The sequence below is a fragment of the Lagenorhynchus albirostris genome, chromosome 5, assembly GCF_949774975.1.
Source record: "Lagenorhynchus albirostris chromosome 5, mLagAlb1.1, whole genome shotgun sequence".
In the NCBI taxonomy this organism is placed as follows: domain Eukaryota; kingdom Metazoa; phylum Chordata; class Mammalia; order Artiodactyla; family Delphinidae; genus Lagenorhynchus; species Lagenorhynchus albirostris.
Window position 1 is genome coordinate 131,338,290 of NC_083099.1, and position 20,173 is coordinate 131,358,462.

Below are 20,173 nucleotides of genomic sequence, written 5' to 3' on the forward strand. Positions count from 1 at the left end.
TTTTGTCTCACTCCCCACTCTTAGGAGGAAAGCATCTACCAGCAAAACCAGATGTGGATACACAGGAATCAGATTAGCATAAACCAGAGGAAAAGCTTTCCTGGTCTTGTTGGGATGGGATGTGAATTAATGTAAAAGAGTCAGCATTTCTGACACAGCAGTAGTCCATTGGCTTTGGCTATAACAACAAAATACAGCACCCATAAAAACAAATGCGGAAAACTATTCGAATGCAACTGCAATTACAGAGAAGACTATCGAATTACACATATGAAAAAGAGGAAATCTAACGTAGGGCCCATGACCCCATAGGTGTCACACCTATTGCTGAAAGTATATAAATGCCATAGTGCAGGAGTGACATTCAAACTTAGAATCTTCTCACAGTAACTCAGCTGAACTCACATCTCCTGTCAACATGTTCCATAATTGCCTCTCTGGAAATTTCTCCTTCCACTCCCTTGGGGGCCACTTGTGCTACCCAGGCTCCTTCCACCCCAGCAACCTGGTCTACAGCACTGACCTCTGCTCTCCCAGCACCTGACAGCTGGGCTCCACTCTCTACAGTCAGGAGACCTGTTATGAGTCCATCAGGTGCCAGATGTCCCTTGTGGTGTCCAGTCCCTGCCAGACATCCTGCTACTGCCCCAGGCCCTCCAGTCTCTGCAGTCCTTGTTGGACAACTTATGCTAGGTGTCTGGGCTTTAGGTCCAGCAGCTGAAGTTCCCTGAGCTCTGGATCCAGAAGCTGCTACTCACTGGGCTATGGCTTCCATGGCCTCAAACCCCGGGGTTATGGAGTCTGTGGCTTCCCTTCCCTGGGCTGTGGATCCAGATTCTTCCGTCCAACCAACTTTGCCTCCAGTAGCTGCCAATCATCGTGTTACAGAACAACATGTGGATTTGCTTTCTATCGTTCAACTTGTTGAGGGTCTAGATCTTTTCGAGTATTGCGATCAAAGTCTCTACTCAGTACAGCCATCATTTTCATTCTCACCATTTACCACTGTTCTTTTATTCTAAAATCATCAGTTTCTTGCATCATCAACTTTTGAGAGACTCTGAATTTAATGAATAACCCAGTATGAAGTCCTAATATCTGTACTATTGATAGAAAATATGCTCTTGGATTTTCTTGTAAGAGCAATTGAAAATGAAAACCTTAATCTGATAAATTTATATTGTCATCTAGCACCGAAATATATTGTTCGGCTTATTATTATTTGCCTATAGTTTATTTAGGATTTGGGAATTTAAAATAAAGACCAATATGACTCTGAAACTGGGTTTGGGAACACACATTTTGATAGATTTGAGCAAATTTCTTTTGTCAGTGCATATGTTCCCTACTGGGAGTATTTATTTCCTGGAGGTCCATATTTTGTATGTCTCAATATCAGTGACACTTGCCTGAGAATGGAGGCATGGATTTCTGCTGATAAAGGAAAACAGAGAAATTGGCACAAAACTAGAAATGCAGGCAACAAGAATACAATATAACTTATAAGGTAAGGTTACACATAGACCAAAAATGTACCTGCAAGTCTAGTATCTGAGTGTGGATTTTCAGCTAAGAGAAAAGATGAGCCTTAAACAACTGCTAAGATAGATGTTTTGCTCCCTGTTGCTTGGCATAAGTGCCATGATCCTTCCCTGAGCCTGGTCCCTGAGCATGATCCATTCGTGAGCCGTCCCTATGAACATATATAAAGAGATGCACAATGACCTTAAGTGGGGAGTAACTGGGTTAAGGCGGTGTGGGAAAACCTCCTGATGCTTCTCCAAGGTTCAAACTGCATCAACTAAGAGCAACACACCTGAGCAATGCTGAACAAACATTTGTATCCATTAGTCTTAGCCTGAGCCCCTCTCTCCCCGAAAGCAGAGCTGAAGTCAAAACCTTGGGTGCAGACAGTGTATTTGCCACGAGACCCCAAGGAGCTAGTTTGGGAGACCATGGAAGGTGAAAGAATGAAAGATGAAAATTTCACAAAGGGACATATTTTTTGGTTGACTTTATGGTGGGCACTGGGGACTCAGTCGTTCAGGGCCTTTTTAGGAATGTATAGAATGACTTTTGGAATTGTCTACCCCAGGATCTGATCAACAGGGGGAAGCATTTATGCATCAGCTTCTGTTTCCCATTGCTAGAATGTTGTCCCTGATGTTTGTCACTTTTCTGGAACGTCATTACCTGTGCAAAGAGGATTCATAGTGTGTTCCTTTTGTTTTCCTGGCTGTGCCCTCTGAGAAACCCAGGTTTCTGGGTTGTTGTCTATGCATGAAGGGAGAGACTGTCTGTGCAAAGAGGGTTGAAACCTGCATGAAATTGTTCACCATAGCTGTGCCTGGGATCATAGGTGAGAAAATGAGGATATAACAGAGAATACAAAGGTACCAGATATACCACTTGCATTTAATGCTCAAACATCCTTGTGAGAAGGACAGATATTGTGTCATATAGATCTTTCTAGGCATGAAGGAATGAAAAGTCAAAAAGAATTAGAATCTTGCCCAAGGTTATACATCAAAGATCTAGTAGAATCCAATCTCTTGAATTAATCTTTTCTTGTTCTTTCCTGACGCGCAGGCTCAGCGGCCATGGCTCACGGGCCCAGACGCTCCGCGGCATGTGGGATCTTCCCCGACTGGGGCACGAACCCATGTCCCCTGCATCGGCAGGCGGATTCTCAACCACTGCGCCACCAGGGAAGCCCTGTTTGTTTTTACTTCCACAAGAAAACTTAGGATTTAACACTAGTGAAAATGATTTAGAATAGTTATGTGACCTAAATGAAATGTATGCATCAGAGTGATATATTAACACAGCTTTTGCAACTACTAGTGATAAATAATTATCTTTGGAAATAATCGTCTTAAAATTTCTATCTTTTGAAATAGATACTGATGCTTCTTCAGCAAAATTGCCTCTTTTATTTTTCATGTGGTAAGTGATATTTCCTACCCCAGTGGTGGAGAGTTAATGTTATTGAATTGCTGTACAAGTCATATATTCACCATCAATTTGTTTTAGTAATAGATATTAAGTATTCACATTTTTAAATTAAATATGAACTTTTAGCTTTAGCTCTTTGCTCCTAAAAAGATATTTTTTTTGCAAAGGTTAAAGAAGAAAGATGTTCCCAAACAATTAAATGAATAGTTATAGATTTAAACAATATGACATGTGGCCAAGCCACTGTAGCAAGAGCATTTAGATTAATACTTATATGCTGTGTGCCACCCTCAATTTTAGGCCCATATTTTATGTACACCTAATCAGTAATTCTAAATTCCCCATTATCTCCACCAACTGGTAGTTTGGGGTGTATTATTGCGTCTTGCAGGCTGTGGAAAGAGCCGTAGCAGTACTGGCTAGGTTAGAATGACAAATGACCCTCCAGCAAGATTTGAACATGTGAGCTGTCCTACCGCTTGTATCTGAGTGTAATTTGTTTTCCATGGTCCCTCTGCAATAAAAGGAGTAGTTCCATTTTGTTCAGGCAGGATGACCAAAGAAAGGATAGGATATGAATTGTCTTCTTTCAGATTTAACACTGGTTAAAGTGAAAACTCTGTACACTATACATGTATGCCATACTCCACTAGATGAAACCATAGGAAAAGCAAAGTGGTTTCCTAAACTGATCATCACTTATGTTAACTCAATTATTCATTATAAATAAAAAGTGAAAAATCTAAGACAATTACCAAATGGGACTGGATGCTGAGACAAATGGAATAAACCAAGACATATGGTTACCCTGTGGGTGAGAATCTAGGTCATCTGTATCTTTCAGTAATGTTGTCCTTGACATAATGGATAAAAGTTTGGAGCATAACTGCTGATTCAGGAGTGATCAGCTCCTTAAACATTTAGTTGAATGTTGTAACAAGAGAATATTTGCATTGTTTTTGAATTTCATTTTCTTTTTGTTTGTTTTTTTCCAAACAAATGTTATCAATAGAACTAAAAAAATAGTAGCAATTGGGACTCCATCAAACTTGTATAACAGATTGTATGGAAAATGTTGGGCTTACTTGCTAATAAGTGCTGGAATGTGTTAGATGTTTCATTTATAAATCAATTAGAAATTTCATTTGATTTCTTATATGCCTGTAAAGCTGGGAGAACTGGAATTCTCACCAAATCTAACTCACTAAAATCTAAGTTCTTACTGAATATCCCCATTTCAATTTCTCAAATATTTTAGAATGTATTTATGATTAACTTTCCTTCCAGAATTATATGATGTAGTCAATTTAATATACCTTACAATTTGTAACTATTTTATATAAAAATATTCATTTCTAACCCACGACAAAACCAAAGGTCACAGTTATTTGTTTGTAGTCTTAAAAATGTATTTTCAGGGCTTCCCTGGTGGCGCAGTGGTTGAGAGCCTGCCTGCCGATGCAGGGGACGTGGGTTCGTGCCCCGGTCTGGGAAGATCCCACATGCCGCGGAGCGGCTGGGCCCGTGAGCCATGGCCGCTGAGCCTGCGCGTCCGGAGCCTGTGCTCCGCAACGGGAGAGGCCACAACAGTGAGAGGCCCGCGTACCGCAAAAAAAAAAAAAAAAAAAAAAATGTATTTTCAGGTTTTATCATATGAAGGTATTAATAGATGGAGTAAACATAAAAGATGAAATAATTTCTTCCAAACCTAAAGGACACTGGGCAATTTTACATTTGAAAGTAAAGATTTTTTAAATGATGAATACAAGATACAGAAATATTCAACCAGATATTTAGAAGTAGTTTTGAAGACAAAAAGTAAACAAATAATGTTAAAGCCAATATGTGGATGTCATATACCACATTTTTTTTTTTTTTTCGGTATACGGTCCTCTCACTGTTGTGGCCTCTCCCATTGTGGAACACAGGCTCTGGACGCGCAGGCTCATAAGCCATGGCTCACAGGCCCAGCCGCTCTGCGGGATGTGGGATCTTCCTGGACCGGGGCATGAACCTGTGTCCCCTGCATTGGCAGGCAGACTCTCAACAACTGCGCCACCAGGGAAGCCCTACCATATTTTTATTTAAACTTACAACATTTTTTTCTACTAGTAATACCAATTAGTGGTATTCAAATTATCCCTAAGCCATAGTAGGTAACAGTAGAAGTCAAATTTATAAGCTAAATGTAGGACAAAAGGTCAATAAATAGTATAGATATTGATATAGCAGGTATTGCATTAAATTTCTAGATGTAGTAGATATTGTGTTCACGCATAATATTAGTAGAAGCCAGGTCCACAGGTTGGTTAGAAAGAAAGAGACTGGCAGCTCCTAGAAGAGAGGTAGGTCAGAAGGTAAAAGCTGGATCTACAACTTAGGGATGAGAAAGCACTGGGACCACAAACCGCTGATTGGAAACCACTGGATCCAAAGCCCAGAGATGTGATGCCACAATCAAAAGATTGAAAGTTACTTGGAGCCAAAGCCCAGAGGCCCAGAGACACAGAGTAAGTCATCTGGCAGGGAATGAAGAACATGGAGGTCCTCCGGCAGGATGTCTGGCAGGGACCGGAAACAATATGGAATGTCTGGCACCTGATGGGATCACAACAAGTCTCCTGACAGCCAGTGTAGAGAGAGGAGTGCAGACGGTAGGAGCTGGGAGAGCAGCGATCAGTGCTTTAGACCAGGTCTCTGGGGTAAGAAGAGCCACAGGAGAAGCCTGAGTAGCGCAGGTGGTCCCCAAGGGAGCGGGAGGAGAAGTTTCCAGAGCAGCGGTAGTAGGACATGTTGACAGGACATGTAACTTACAATGGGAATACTCTAAGTTTGAATGTCGCTTTTTCGACAGGGGCATTTATATAATCTTATCATTGACTGTGTCATCCACATGGTTTATAAAAACAAGTCACCTTCCTCTTTTTAAATGAATTGGAAAAGATCAGCATAGTTATACATATGTAGTATTTGTGTTTTTACAACTGGAAAGTGCAGTCATGTTTGTGCCTTGGAATTCAGGTAATTGGAATCAGGTAATAGTATTGAATTTTCAAAGCTCTTAGTCATCCTTCTCTACCAAAGGTCACTGAGCAGATCACTCAGAAAACTTTAGATGTAGTGTCTGGGCTGAGGGAAGCGGGCTTAATTAAAAATAATTGATACCCCTTTCAAAGTCTGTCTCAAAATCGTTGCCATCTGGATAACAAAGTTGCTAACTGATCTACTCAAAGTCATTTTTTCAAAAGCAAAAACATACATTGACTGTTACCAGGAAGTGGAAAGTTTACCTAATGCCATCAGGAAGCAGCAATGGTAACATGCAGATGTATGAGGATTATTTTTTTACATTTGATCTTGATTTTAATGGCTTTAGTGAAATATTAACTGAGAGATTCCCTTATTTCTGATGTCCCTGCTTAAAATTGTATGCAAACTAATGAGTCAGTCTTAGTTTTTCTGTCTTCTGTGTGTGTCTTTACTGTAGAATGAGTTAAGTATTAAATATAAATTTCTTTATATTAGTTTGGAATGTTAGAGGTTATTTATCTAAGATGCTGGAAAAAACAAACATTAGAAATGTGGCAAAAATGCCTAGTATTTCTCTCTCTAATCAGAGGCAATGTTTACCACTAAAAGGATTCCCCAGAATCTGAAAAATGCCCCTGTTCTATAGAAAGTTTATAAGGTAATTGCCTTGAACTTTTGGAGCAAAGGAGTCATCTTAAGCAGATTTTTCCTTTGCCTCAGAAAGTGACATATATCACTTTGACTTAAATTGTTTTCAGGTGTTTCTGACAAGTATTAGAAAATTTCTAAAATAATCGTCATTTTTTTTTGTTGTTATTGTTCTATGACTTGTATTCCACCTCTGTGTAGTAGGCTAATGAAGACTGACAACCTTGAAGAAGAGGAGAGATTAAGAAGGTTTATCTTTCTGTGGCTTCTGTGCTGTTTGATTTGTTCATTTCATAGAAAAACATTTCCCTTATACTTTTGAACAAAAGTGCTTGGGTACACAAACCTCCATTTTGTTGAGAAAAGGGTGTTCAAAATTACTTAATATCTGATCTCATAGAATATTCTTCCACAGAAATAGCTTATATAAGAGTGGATGACATTGAAGCAAGCAAATTCAATTTAGCTGAGTTAAATATTTATATGGATGTTTTGATGTTCAATAATTTATTAACAAATAAAACAGGAAGGTTTGGAATCTACTAGAATTTTTTTTCTATTCATAATTAAGAAGCCTAATAAATAAGAATTGTTTATTACAGTAATGGAGCACGAATTATGTTACCTAGTATACGCAACATGATTGAAGACCAATTTGTCTACTCAAAATGTTCAGACTCATAAAATCTACAGTTTGGAAGGGAGTTTTGCAATTACCTTCAGTACTCTACCATGTTGGAATCCCATTTACAATACCTCTTTAGGTGAATATCTAATAAGTGCCCCCAAGATGGAAATCTCACTTACCTGCAAAAGTACCTTGTTTTAGATTTTTAGCTGAATCTTTCCTCAAAACTTCCACTTAGTAATTTCAAGTCTTCATAGAATGAGTATCAGCTCATTTCCATTGGACAATACATCAATTTTTGAGGATAGATGTCTTAAGAGATTTGCCTATACCCACAGGTTATCTTAAGCCATCCCCTGTACCAGGCACTACTCTATTTACAGTTAGCGATGATGAACTTTATGAGTCTAGAAAAATACTTATACTAGTCCTCTAGGCAGAATATATATATGTCATTTGATATATTTACCACATCAGAGGTCCCAAAAGGATTCATTCTCTTTTTTACATTATCATACATTTTGATAACCTCCACTCTCAGTTCAATTTATAAAGATCATTTGTAACTATGAATTTTTCTAACTTGATCTTTCGGTGAAGTTTACCCGGGGTAGACACGTTCCTAATTTCTTGATTTTACTTACCTTCTGTAATAAAAATCCCACTCTATGAGTGAAAACTAAGGGAATAAAAGCCCATTTTTAATGTATACTGCTTATCATTTACTTCTCAGTAACATCAACACCACCAAAAGTTACTTAAACTTTATGGGGACAGAGATTTTTTTGAGAATTAAATTTATTGATGAGTTCTTTCAAGAAGCAAATCAACTTCAGAACAAAAATTTCTTAAGTATTTTTATAATGTAATCTTCAAAGCACTCCTGCAAATACTGAACCCTTATTTTTAAATCAAAAACTCATGCACACAAGAGCAGCTTGGGTACCTGTGCTATAAGAAAACTAGAATGTAAATGTGTTAAACACTCATCTAATGTTTGTACCAATTGAGGATTGTAAGTAGGTTATTTCTTCTATAAGGTACACAAAATTTGGGAGATGGAGCAGATATTGAGGGTTTCTTTTTCTCAACCTGGTTGCTAAACTTTGAACTAAATAAATGTCCCCTCCAGAACACAAAGTATTTTTTAGAGCCTTAAACACAACAAAATTCTCACTGTGTTACCCATTCAATACAATATCTTTAAGGATAGGATGAATAAAACACCAATCTTATAGATACAATTATAGTACAGTAACATTTTTGCTTCATGAACAATTACTTTAAAAAACAAATGCAATTCTTTCATTTAAAAGTCCACATTCATAAAAAAAGGTCTTTGAAGGTTAATGTATTTCATTTGGACTAGAACCTAATTAAGCGTTCTTATTAAAATGGGCACATGCTATTACACCCATTGCTAGAGTACAGTATATAACTGTCCACTATAGAAGGTAATGTTCACACTCACAAACTTCCCTCTGCAACTCAGTTGAACTTAGAACTCCTGACAGCATGTCTTTCAACTGCAGCTCCGGAAACTTCTCCTCCCTCTCCCTCGGAGGTTACCTGGGGTACCCAGCTTCCACCTATGATTCTTTCTACCCCAGCAATATAATCTACCCCCACCCCAGCACTTTCCAGCTGGGCTCCTCTCTCCACGGTGGTTGTCATGAGACCTTCTTTAAGCCCACCAGCTTCCAGACACCCTAGGCTGTGACCAGATCCTACCAGAAATCCTACTTCCATCCAAAAAATATCATCTTCCACAGTCCCTGCCAAACAAATTACACTGGATCTCTAGGTTTTGGAAATACTGGCCTTGGATCTTTTGGTTATGGAAATACTGGCTTGCAGTCTCTGGGGTGTGGATCCAGCTTCTGCTGCCCAACTTACTTTTCTTCCAGGAATTGCCAGTCATCTTGTTACCAACCAGCCTTTAGCTCTCGCTTTTTTGCATAAATTTACTGAATGTCTCCCGTTACCTCATGGTTATATCTGTACTTTATGAAACTTTAACACTCAGCCTCTCCAACATCTTTGACTACTGACCATCTTCAACACTAGGACTCGCTATCACAGTCCTCCCAGAAGTAACAAAGTAACCTTGGCCTGTAACCTTTTCTAAATCAGACATGTGAGATATATCTTGAATTTTCATTCCTATACCAATGTTCTGAATCATTTCTGTTACTATCTTAATAAGATTCTTATTTTCCTCCTGAGACTCTTTCACTTAAGTGTATTTCAAATAGATATGGCATTTAAAATAAACTTATTTCTCTAGCATGAATTATGGCATTCCATTTTTTTATCCATATGGTACATTTAGTGAATGCATCCAGTAACTTCAACTGTCTTCATTAGCTAAACATCTTGTTGTTGTTGTTTTCTTTGTTTCGTATGTTTCATTAATATTTTGCTGGGTAGAAAAGAGGAAGTTTAGAGAATCTAAATATATGGCATATCTTATGTCTTAACAGGTTTATATTCCTCAATGGGTGCATTTGTTCACCTAATTGCTTTAGAAAATTTTGTTTTTAGGTAGGCATTCGTTGAAAAATATTTATTGTGTTCTGGTGCTAGACCAGGCATTTATGCTGAATGAAGACATAAATTCCCTGCCTTCACGGAATTCACACACAAACTATTTTAACTCACTGCCATGTAGCAAGTGCAAAATGGTGATAAAAACATGTTTCAAAGGGAACACAAAGAACAGAAACTTCAAAGAATGGTGAGAATATCACACAAAACTCATTATTGACAATAGTAAGTGTAAATTACACTTACTATAAATAAAAATATAAAAATATATTTTCATATAAAAATATAAATCTTGCTGCTGTAATGTGTTAGTTGTGGTCCTTTGAGAAATAGCTGCTCTCTAGGATTTGACATGACAGATATTTATTGGGGAAAATACCTGTCAGTGAAAATGGGGAGGTAGCTGGAGAATTCTGGGAGATCCAGCAGACAACAATGCAGGTCTGAACTCAGTGAAGGAAAGAGGGAAGGAAGGAAGGAAGTTTGTATTAGAATAATCTTCTTCAGGCAGTTCCAAGAAAGTTTTGGTAAGTCACCCGCAAGTCACAGAGATGGGCCTGCCTGAGTATCCCTGCCAAGCTCAGTCACTGGCCAAGAACAGGGCACAGCATGACCTTGGCATAAATGCGGGGGTAGATTCAGAGACTGGCAGCTGGGACTGTAAGTAAGTCAGTTATGCTCCCTGAAGTGGGAGATATGAGAGCTACATTTTTTTTTTAATTTATTTATTTTTGGCTGTGTTGGGTCTTTGCTGCTGCCCGCGGGCTTTCTCTAGTTGCAGCGAGCGGTGACTGCTCTTCGTTGTGGTGCACAGGCTTCTCATTGCAGTGGCTTCTCTTACTGCAGAGCACAGGCTCTAGGTGCACAGACTTCAGTAGTTGTGGTATGTGGGCTCAGTAGTTGTGGTGCATGGGCTTAATTGCTCCACGGCATTTGGGATCTTCCTGGACCAGGGCTCGAACCCATGTCTCCTGCATTGGCAGGCGGATTCTTAACCACTGTGCCATCAGGGAAGTTCTGAGAGCTACATTTTCATAGTTTCCATGTTCATGAAATTTATTCTGATTTCAAATAAGCCGAGATAATGACAAATAGTATAATAATAACTGAAAAAGACTTTTCCATGAATTAAGTTCAATATACTTTATTTTACTTTCATCAATCAAAAAAATTAATTCCTATATTAGACCCTATATAGGACTCACTGAGTGAAAGTCAAACCTTACAACTGAATGTGAGAAACAATTCAGAATTATTGGATGGCCATCTTTGATTTTAAATGCAAGTGATGTATTAAACAGATTGGACCCAGTAGGGCATCATTAGGAAAGTGCTTCATTTTTCTCCTGCTATGGAACTTCACTCTTGACCTGCAGACTCTAACTTCCCTGAATTTCTGAATAATACCTTGTGCAGATCTATGATCACATTAAGATATTAAGAAACATTTTATTCCATATTAGTAGTTAAGTTTACTCCAGTATAAATTAAGAACCAGTCTTACAGCCATATTAAAGCCTCCTCCCTTTATCCTGAGTTCAAGCCTGTCATGTGATTACGTAGGCCGCCTGTGACTTGGAGGGGCCCAATCATTTTATTTACCTGCTTTGATCTCCCTTGTCTTCCATTAATGTGCTCCTCCTGGCTTCTCCTCTTCAAGCCAAAGAGAAAGGATGGGAGGAAAGGAAATGACAGCTGAGACCATCTGTCTCAATCTGCTTTAGACCAACTGTGTCAGCATGAGCTAGTTGATTCAGGAAACTTTTCCTGGGAAAAGATGAGACTAAACCAATAAATCATTTCACTGTATGCTTCAGGAAACTCCTGTAGTATGAATACAACAGTCTGCAGACCTGAAAAATAGCTCTCTAATTAAGCAACAGTTAACTTATCAAGAGACTCGTGTTGGTACCCTCTCTTTGTCATGCCCATCAATTCTAAACTATCAACTAATAAATTTGCCCAGTGCTGATCAATTCTGTGCCTTGAAACCATCTGAGCCCAAGATCTCTCTTCTAATGTCTGTCTATAGAGACGCAGCCAAATGCCTCCATGCAACGGTGTTCCCTTTTCTGCAGGAAGTTTGAATACACTTCATTTTGCTTAGTTAACAGATTGTCTGGCAATATTCTGAGATGTTCAAAAGGGACATCAAAAGTCTTTCCACTTAGCCAGTGCTAAGTGTCCCCTATGGTCCTGTCTTTGCTGTTGAATATCCTCACTTATCACTCATGTCTGAATACTAGCTCTTTTCTGGTGGTATGTTTTCCAGAAACCACCGTCTTACCACCCGCCCCACTCCATGGGACCCTCTGCACTGAACCGTTACCCTGACAGCACACACACTTCCATAACTTCTCCGTAGGTCCTCACCCTCAGTTCCTGCCCACCACCAGTGCTGCACCCACCCAGCTTTCCTCTGCTAGGATCCACTTGTTGTGGAGCCAACCCTCTTAGCCTAAAGGAAACACACACACACACTTGCTACACTACTCATGCAAGCAGAGTCTGGCAGCACGCTTTCGATGGGCAGAATGTCTTCTTCTCTGAAGGTCTTAATTGGTTGAATGAGCCTGCCCACATTAGTGAGAGCAATCACCTTAAAGTCAATGGATTATAAACGACAAATTCATCTGGAAAATGCCTTTACAATGAGAGCAAGACTAGTATTTGACCAAACAACTGGGCACCGTAGCCTAGCCAAACTGACACATAAAATTAACCATCAAAGTCTCTGTTTCCAAGAAAATCTGGGCTCACAGTTTCTGTTTCATAAAAAAATATAGTTTAAATTACTGCACAAGACTGAAAGTGAGAGTAAATCAAAATTTTACTTATAAGCAATCTTCCTCTCAGTTTACAAAATTATTTTCATACTTTTTAATAATCAATTTTTCAGATTCCTATGTCTAATTTGTAAGAGAGATTTCTAGCACAATTTCATGATCACTCACTAGAATAACTAAGTCTCAATAAAATGTCTATATTTGTTCACGAAAATTTCTTTTCTGCTAATGAGCCCTCTGGCCTCTTTAGTGTGGTTCTGCTAAGAACACAACTCTGACCCAGCTGTGCACAAGAGACTTATTAGGGCAGAGGGCAATATTCAGAGAATTTATTTCCAAGATCATTTTTAATCTATTTGCTCAACTTATGCTATTTCTGTCATCATATTTCTCATATTTGCTTCATTAACTTCTTTCATGCCCCCATTGTTTGTCATGCCCTTCTTTTATCATTTTCTACTTTCCTGCTTTGTTTCCTGTACTTTATACATGTATTCATTCTCTTCACAGTTTCCATAACTTTTGGCACTATCAACATTTAGGATGGATAGTATTTTGTTAGGATAGGGCTGTTTTGTGCATTGTATGATGTTTAATAGCATCCCTGGTCTCTTCCCACTACCATCCCCTCTTCACTCCGGTTGTGACAAACAAGTATGTCTTCAGATATTACCAAATGTCCCCTGGAAGTGAAATTATCCCTTGTTTAGAACCACTGATTTAGATGGGTATTCTGAGAATGAGATGTTTGGGATAGGGCTAGAACAGTAAAAATGCAATAGTACTTTATTCCATGGATTAATGAGGTGTTATGAATGATGACTACCCAATAAATATATTTATACTTCATAAATCTAAAATAATGTTGAATACTTACTTGGCAAATATTATTCCACTGTTGCACATAAATATAGTAGTTGTGATTATGTTTACCACTATCACAATTATAATGATCTGTTCAAATGCAATTAGAGAAAAGAAAATGGTATGTTTGTGACAAGCTTCTCAGCTCTAGAATGTCTAAGTTGTCTGTTGGGATCACACCTATTCTGATCATCCCAGACCAAAAAGTAATAGTAAGACTTAGTTATCTTCTCACTCTGTTTCAAATAGTCAAAACCAATTGAGGCCAATTTCTGGTTTATAGACTCTGCTGCAATATCTCTTGTACATTCTGAGAGCTTTCTTCAATTTATCTGACTCATTCTGTGTACTCCACAAAAAAGACTTCAACTCTTTTAGTATGTGCCAGCAGTGATGAAGTTGATCATAAACTACATTTCTTCAATTTGAGGCTTTGAAGCTGACATCACAAGTTTTACTCTCTAAGTATCTCAACATTTCAATTCAATTCATCATATGGGTACTTTACTATGAACTTCTTCAGTTGTATCTACCAAATATTTCATGTTAAATATTTCATCTACTCAAAGAGATTAATATTTCAAATACAAGAAAACAAGTTTATTTAAACAAACATTTATTTGTTCCTGCTATATGCCAGGGTTTATGCTAGGTCCTGGAGAATACAAGTTTAGGTAATAATGTAATGAAACTGACACACAGCTATCAACAATACTGTAAACTAACTATAATTTTAGTTAGACTGATTTAATCTCACAAGACAAGACATGAAGATTGGAAGACATTTCCCAGAAAAAGTAAAGCTCAAGGTAGGACTTAGAAGATAATACATTTGAACAGGCAGATTAAAGTCACAGGAAATAGGACAAGTGAAATAGGCAAGGAGTATCTATGAGGATACTCCCTTGCCTTTGTGTGTGGAAAAGAAGCTTCAGCTTGAACTAGAAAGGTTATTTGGCCATGGGTATCATAGTTACAAATTTAGATTATATTATATAAGAAACTGGAGATCAATAGAAATTTCTGAGTAATAATTTTAGAATTTCATTCTGTCATCTCAATTTAATGTGCATTTTGGGGGGCAGATTTTTAAATGAGAACTTTCATTTGATTGTTTTAGTCAATAGATTTTTTGCAATATATTTGCAATTCACTTTTTTTTTCATGTTTTATCATTTGGAATCATTCTGGCCAGAAAGGTATTAGAAATATTTTGTAGTTAGAGGGTTATATCCTTTTTTTCCAACTCTTGCCCAACTCAAGCCCCAAGTCAAGAACTGTATCTTCTTCATAATTTGTTACCTTCAGAGTATCATTTAATAAAATGCTAACAATTGAGTCACTCTTCTTTTAAGGGAGCACAGCACTTTAGTTATAAATTATTTATTAAATGTAGAAAACTACCTTGATATCTTCTGTCCCTCAGAAGTTGTCTTGATCGACAAAAATCTCTGTTATTTCCTGATGTTTCTGACATGTATCTTATTATGTTGCAGACAGGTCATGTTTCCTGATGAACAGTAGAAAATTTTGGAGACAGAGCAATCCTCTCAAAGGAGCTGAATGTTCCATCTCAGAAGCAGCACATATTTCTTATTAATGACAATTTCAAACATGCTTGTGTGTAAGGACGTTTTGAACAATGTCGCTCCATTAATACCAAATTATATTGTTAGGCTTTTATTGTTTGCTGAAAAAAAGATCACAACATTTAAAAATTTTCATTGTAAACAAAAATAAAAATTAGTTATCATAATTACAATCATTAATTCATCCACTTTTATGTTACTTTTAAAAGCAGTAGTCTAAATTTTGAGGGCTTTCATTTTTAATAATATATGTTATAACAATATACTCTTATAATCCATAGAACAAGACAAAGAGTTGGGTTGGGTATTAGTTCAGTTTCTGTGTTTGTTTGTCTATTTGTTTTTGTTTTGTTTTTAAATAATGTACAAAGAAGTCAATTTGTCCAAGATCATACAGCTAGTTAGTGATGTATTATAAACTCAGCTTTACTTTTAAAACTTTATCTTTTTAACATATCACCCAATGCAAGGAGTAATAATTAATTAATTAATTTAAAAAGAACACATCCTGATGATGGTGAACCGTCACAGTCTTCTAGATAATAAAGTATCTATTTTCCTTATTAATATTTTCTAAGATTTTGACATCAAGGAAATATTGAGCATTACTTTTTCAAAGGCCTTGAAAAATGTAGCATTTTGTTATTAAGAATCTATGCCATTAACAAATTGCATTTCTTCAAATTTATTTTGTAAAGGCCAGTAAAAGGTAAAATGAATGCTGAAAAACACTCTGAATAATTATAGCCGTATGCATGATGGGTATCTAAGAATATTTTTTGAGCAAGTGAAGTACAAATTGAGAAATGATGACATGAAAGAAATAGTGTGGAGAATTGGACAAAATTGCCTGCAATTGAAGAGAGGCTCTATTTTACTTAAATTGTGACACCTCTACACAAAGACAAGAGTGTTCATGCAGAAGACCCAAGCAAAGAGCAGGCTTTCTTACATATTGCACAATGCAGTCTCATTAAACACATGTGGCTACCACGTTCTCATAACAACTAAATTAGAGATTTCCAACTATTATGAGATCGACTTAAGTAATCAGATTTCACATTAATATAGAAGGAACACAAAAAGTACCAACAAGAAAATTAAAATTATGAAACATTTTAATTTGCTCTTTTGTATGTCATGCATGGAATATTTTTTGTTGCCTTTTGAAACAGAGGAATGCAAGTCTGTAATGATAAATTCTAAATTGCTTAAGTTCATAGTACCAGGCTTCTGTGAAGCAGTGGTCAAGTGAATGCAAATTCATTCTAGCCCCTTAAAAATTATGAAATAGGCCAATTTTGTACAAATTCTATTATGAGGAATTAGGATTTATTTAGTTTGTTGATTCTTCACCTCAACCCCCAAAGATGCCTTATATTTCAATGAGTACACATAACTATTCATTATTTGTCTATGGTTCTTATTCTGTTGCATATACAACAATTTAATATATACTACCATTTTATATTTATATATAAAACGAGCTCTATTAAGAATAAAAGTGTTTTCCTTTTTTTTAAGTGTTTTCTGAAACTAATAACACTAAGTAATAGAGAGAGGCTGTTTTTATTGAGAAACTGAGATCCTGAATATCCTCTCAGCTCAGTTATGGTGGAAATATGACCCATCTCAGTTTCCACATCTTCTTCTTGAGAAATCTACTTAATTTTTTTTTCCCTTTAAACTTAGTTATCAGGGGTGACTTTTTCCTGACATACAAACTGGTGACTCTTGGTGACTTACCTCCTAACCTCAATTTCTTCATTTTTATAATTGAATAAAATCTTGTATTTGACAGGTTTAGACTAGGAATTAAAGGAGACATTATATAAAAAAACACTTGTTATCTAATGGAAGGTGGCCACAAATGTGAGGTCCTTTGATGTATTATTTTTACTAGTTTTAATTTATATGTCCTAAAGCATGGAGATTTCTTCAGTGGATACTTAACCCTGAATGTCAACAGTGTAGCAGTCACTGTTCTGGCCTTGGGTTTACAAAATGAAGAAACATGGTTCTTACCCTCAAACAATTTACATGGCAGTTAGAAAAACTGTAGCAGAAAGAAAGAAAGTCCCCATGTATATTTAAGTGCATTAGAAACAATAGACTCCATCTAGCACAAGAAGAAAATTGTTTTCAAGTGCTGGAACAGTAAAATGGACACTTTGCATAGGAATTTTACTATTTCTCTTTCTATGTATGAGTCTTTAAAACTGTATCCAGAACAGTATCCAGAACTGTATCTGCTCTTCTACTAGAAGATTTTCCACACCATCCCTGACACAGTGGCCTTCACTATGCAGGCAGGGCAATGGGAGACAGGGAAAGTTCTTGTAATATCAGAGCCTTTCAAATATGTGTAACCCTGACCGATACTGAGAAACACATTTTACTTCAGAACCTATTTCTCCTACTTTCTTTCTCTCTCTCTCTGTATGTGTCTCTGTGTATGTGTGTGTGTCTGTGTGTGTGTGTCTGTGTGTGTGTCTTACTCTCTCTTAAAAACCAAACTTTCAGAAAAAAATGTGTGAGATAACTCTGAAATTTTTTCCCATCCCATCCCATCCCATCCTATCCTATTCTATTATTCCTCACTAGAAGAAGTACTGGTCACCATCAAGAAATAGATTTTGTGACCCATTAATGATACAAAACTCACATATAGAAACTTTTGCTAAGGATATTACCCACATGGGAGTTACTGAAGCAGCTAATTCCATGTCCTTCTATTTAACCTTATCTCAAACATTTTCCATTATTTTATATAACACCCCACTATCTCTCTCCCAGTAAGTGGAACAAAATTCCTATTAAACAATGGTTCTACCATGGGTCACTAGATGGTCATAGAAGAAATCTTAGATTTCTAGACATGTTTTTTCAGTTGAAATTACAAAACCTTAGATGGAAAGATGATTTAGGACAAAATCAGAGTTGCTATTCTAAAAGGAATAAATAACAATTAGGAAAGTATATTGATGCAAATTTAAATCAATTAAAAAATAACTCACATATATCTCTGCTTATATTTGTAATCAAAACATATTAATCAAGTACCTATTCAAGTTTGAATTATTTCAAGTAAAACTCTTAACAAATTTTAATGTTCCTTAATTTTCATATAGTGTTTTACAGTTTATATGGTATTTTAATACATTACATTGTGAACAACATCTATTGTACTATAGAAGATACAGGTATTTACTACTTTCTCAAAGGTATTGCATTACAATGTCCTCATAATAGAGAATTTGCAGATTGCTAATATTCAAAACCAGAAGAATCCCAACAAAAGGGCCAGCACATTGATTGGTAAGTCTCACACATTCAGCCATAGGTCCTGGACACTCATGTATCAGTTGCAAGGTGACCAGTTTCTCCACCTGGTGAGATATCACAAGGGATCATAACTTAAAGATGGAAATCCAGGGAATTCTCTGCTCAGATGGTAAACTCCATTTCTGTAATCCCACTATCTGGTATAAATTCTTTGTCAAGAATGAGACAGGGAGAAAGTTTTGGCTGGATACACAGGGGCTGAGCACAGATAGTGAATGGCATTGCAGAAAGAATCATGGCAACCTTCGTGGATTTGAGAGCCATCTTGAAAAGCATGAAGAAGAGAATTAAGTAGCTTGGATAGGAAGAATGAAGGAGAGAAGTTAAAGGTATGAGGAAGAGAATAAAGTGACTTGGATAGGAAGAATGCAGGAGAGATGCTAAAAGGAACCCTAAGGACCTGACTGAAGTTTCCAGAATGTCAGTTGATAATGGTTCTGATGCATTCGTTTTTAGGGAGTGGTCTGAGAAAGTATTGCACCCAGTATTCTAACCTTTGTGCCTTACTAATGGTTGTGCTGTCCAACCATGATATTTGGATGAATCTATCACCTTAATGAAACTGCAGGCAGAAATGTCATGATCATTAATATTTAGTTGAATTTCCTAGGAGTTGGTGGTGAGGGAGATTTATTTATATATTATAAATCTAATAAAATACTTCATTTTCAGAAATCTTTTATCTTTTTAAAGTAATTATTTCACATAATTTTAGACATTAATTCTCAAAACACTGAATTAGAGTATGTGCCATGACTAAGCATCTAGGACAACCTGAGCTAACTGGATGCCTAAAAAGTAGGCCTTTAAAAATAGTCTGATAATACAGTTTATCAGATATTTTTCACCTTATAATTTAATCTAATTGCCACCCACCCTTCTGGAAACCATTTAAGAATATCACATATCTTCAAAGTAACTGTGGGAAACCAAAAGAATTAAAAACTGACACCTCTCGCCATTAAGATACTTAGAATCCAATTAAGGAAGTAGATATGCATGTAAAACATTAGAGCAAGTGAGTCAGAAAGGGTTTCTACATCAATCAGTCAATCAGTCAACATCCTTTGACCCATTATGTGTCAAACATGCTGGGTATAGAGTGTTGAACAAGATAGGGAAGATTCCTGACTTCGGAGAGCTTACATTCCACTGACATTACCAGGTCTAGTCACTAGAACAATAATAATTCAAGGCGCTCATGCAAATGCTGAGTTTACAATCTAGACTGACTCAAAACAATCACAATACAACTCATCAACTTGTAACAAATAAAAAGTGTAACGTTAAATACACATATCATGAGAACAGAGAAAAAATGAACAAGTTGGTGAAATCTGATTGCTTGACGCAGCCCCTTCCCCTGCCTCCATACTACTTACATGTCCCATCCCCATTTTTCACCTCCATGACCCTTACCGACATCTACAAACAAACTTTCTTTTTATTTTATTTTTTAATATTTTCTTATTTATTTGGCTGTGCCAAGTCTTAGTTGAGGCACGTGGAATCTTTGTTGCCATGTGCAGGAATCTTTAGTTGCGGCATGTGTGCTCTTAGTTGCGGCATGCACGCGAGATCTAGTTCCCCAACCAGGAATCGAACCTGGGCCCCCTGCATTGGGAGCACAGAGTCTTAACCACTGGATCACCAGGGAAGTCCCTACAAATAAACTTCATATTTGATGTCTCTTCTTTTTCTTACCTGTTCACTCTTTGTTGGCCACCGCCACTTCCTCTCTGCTGAAATGCTGAGTTAGTGGTCACCAATGCCCTGCTAGT

General features: G+C 37.0%; 1 protein-coding gene and 2 pseudogenes across 1 annotated transcript; 2 read left to right on the forward strand and 1 right to left on the reverse strand.

The window, feature by feature from the left end:
* The first annotated feature begins 367 nt into the window (after positions 1–367).
* Positions 368–928, forward strand: LOC132520697 (keratin-associated protein 13-1-like; annotated as a pseudogene).
* A 4,309-nt stretch (positions 929–5,237) lies between these two features.
* On the reverse strand, positions 5,238–5,747 carry LOC132520699 (keratin-associated protein 13-1-like; annotated as a pseudogene).
* Positions 5,748–8,776: 3,029 nt separating this feature from the next.
* Positions 8,777–9,223, forward strand: LOC132520319 (keratin-associated protein 15-1). The gene is given in 1 exon segment (XM_060149077.1): positions 8,777–9,223. A coding segment is annotated over 1 exon segment (447 nt).
* The last annotated feature ends 10,950 nt before the right edge of the window (positions 9,224–20,173 follow it).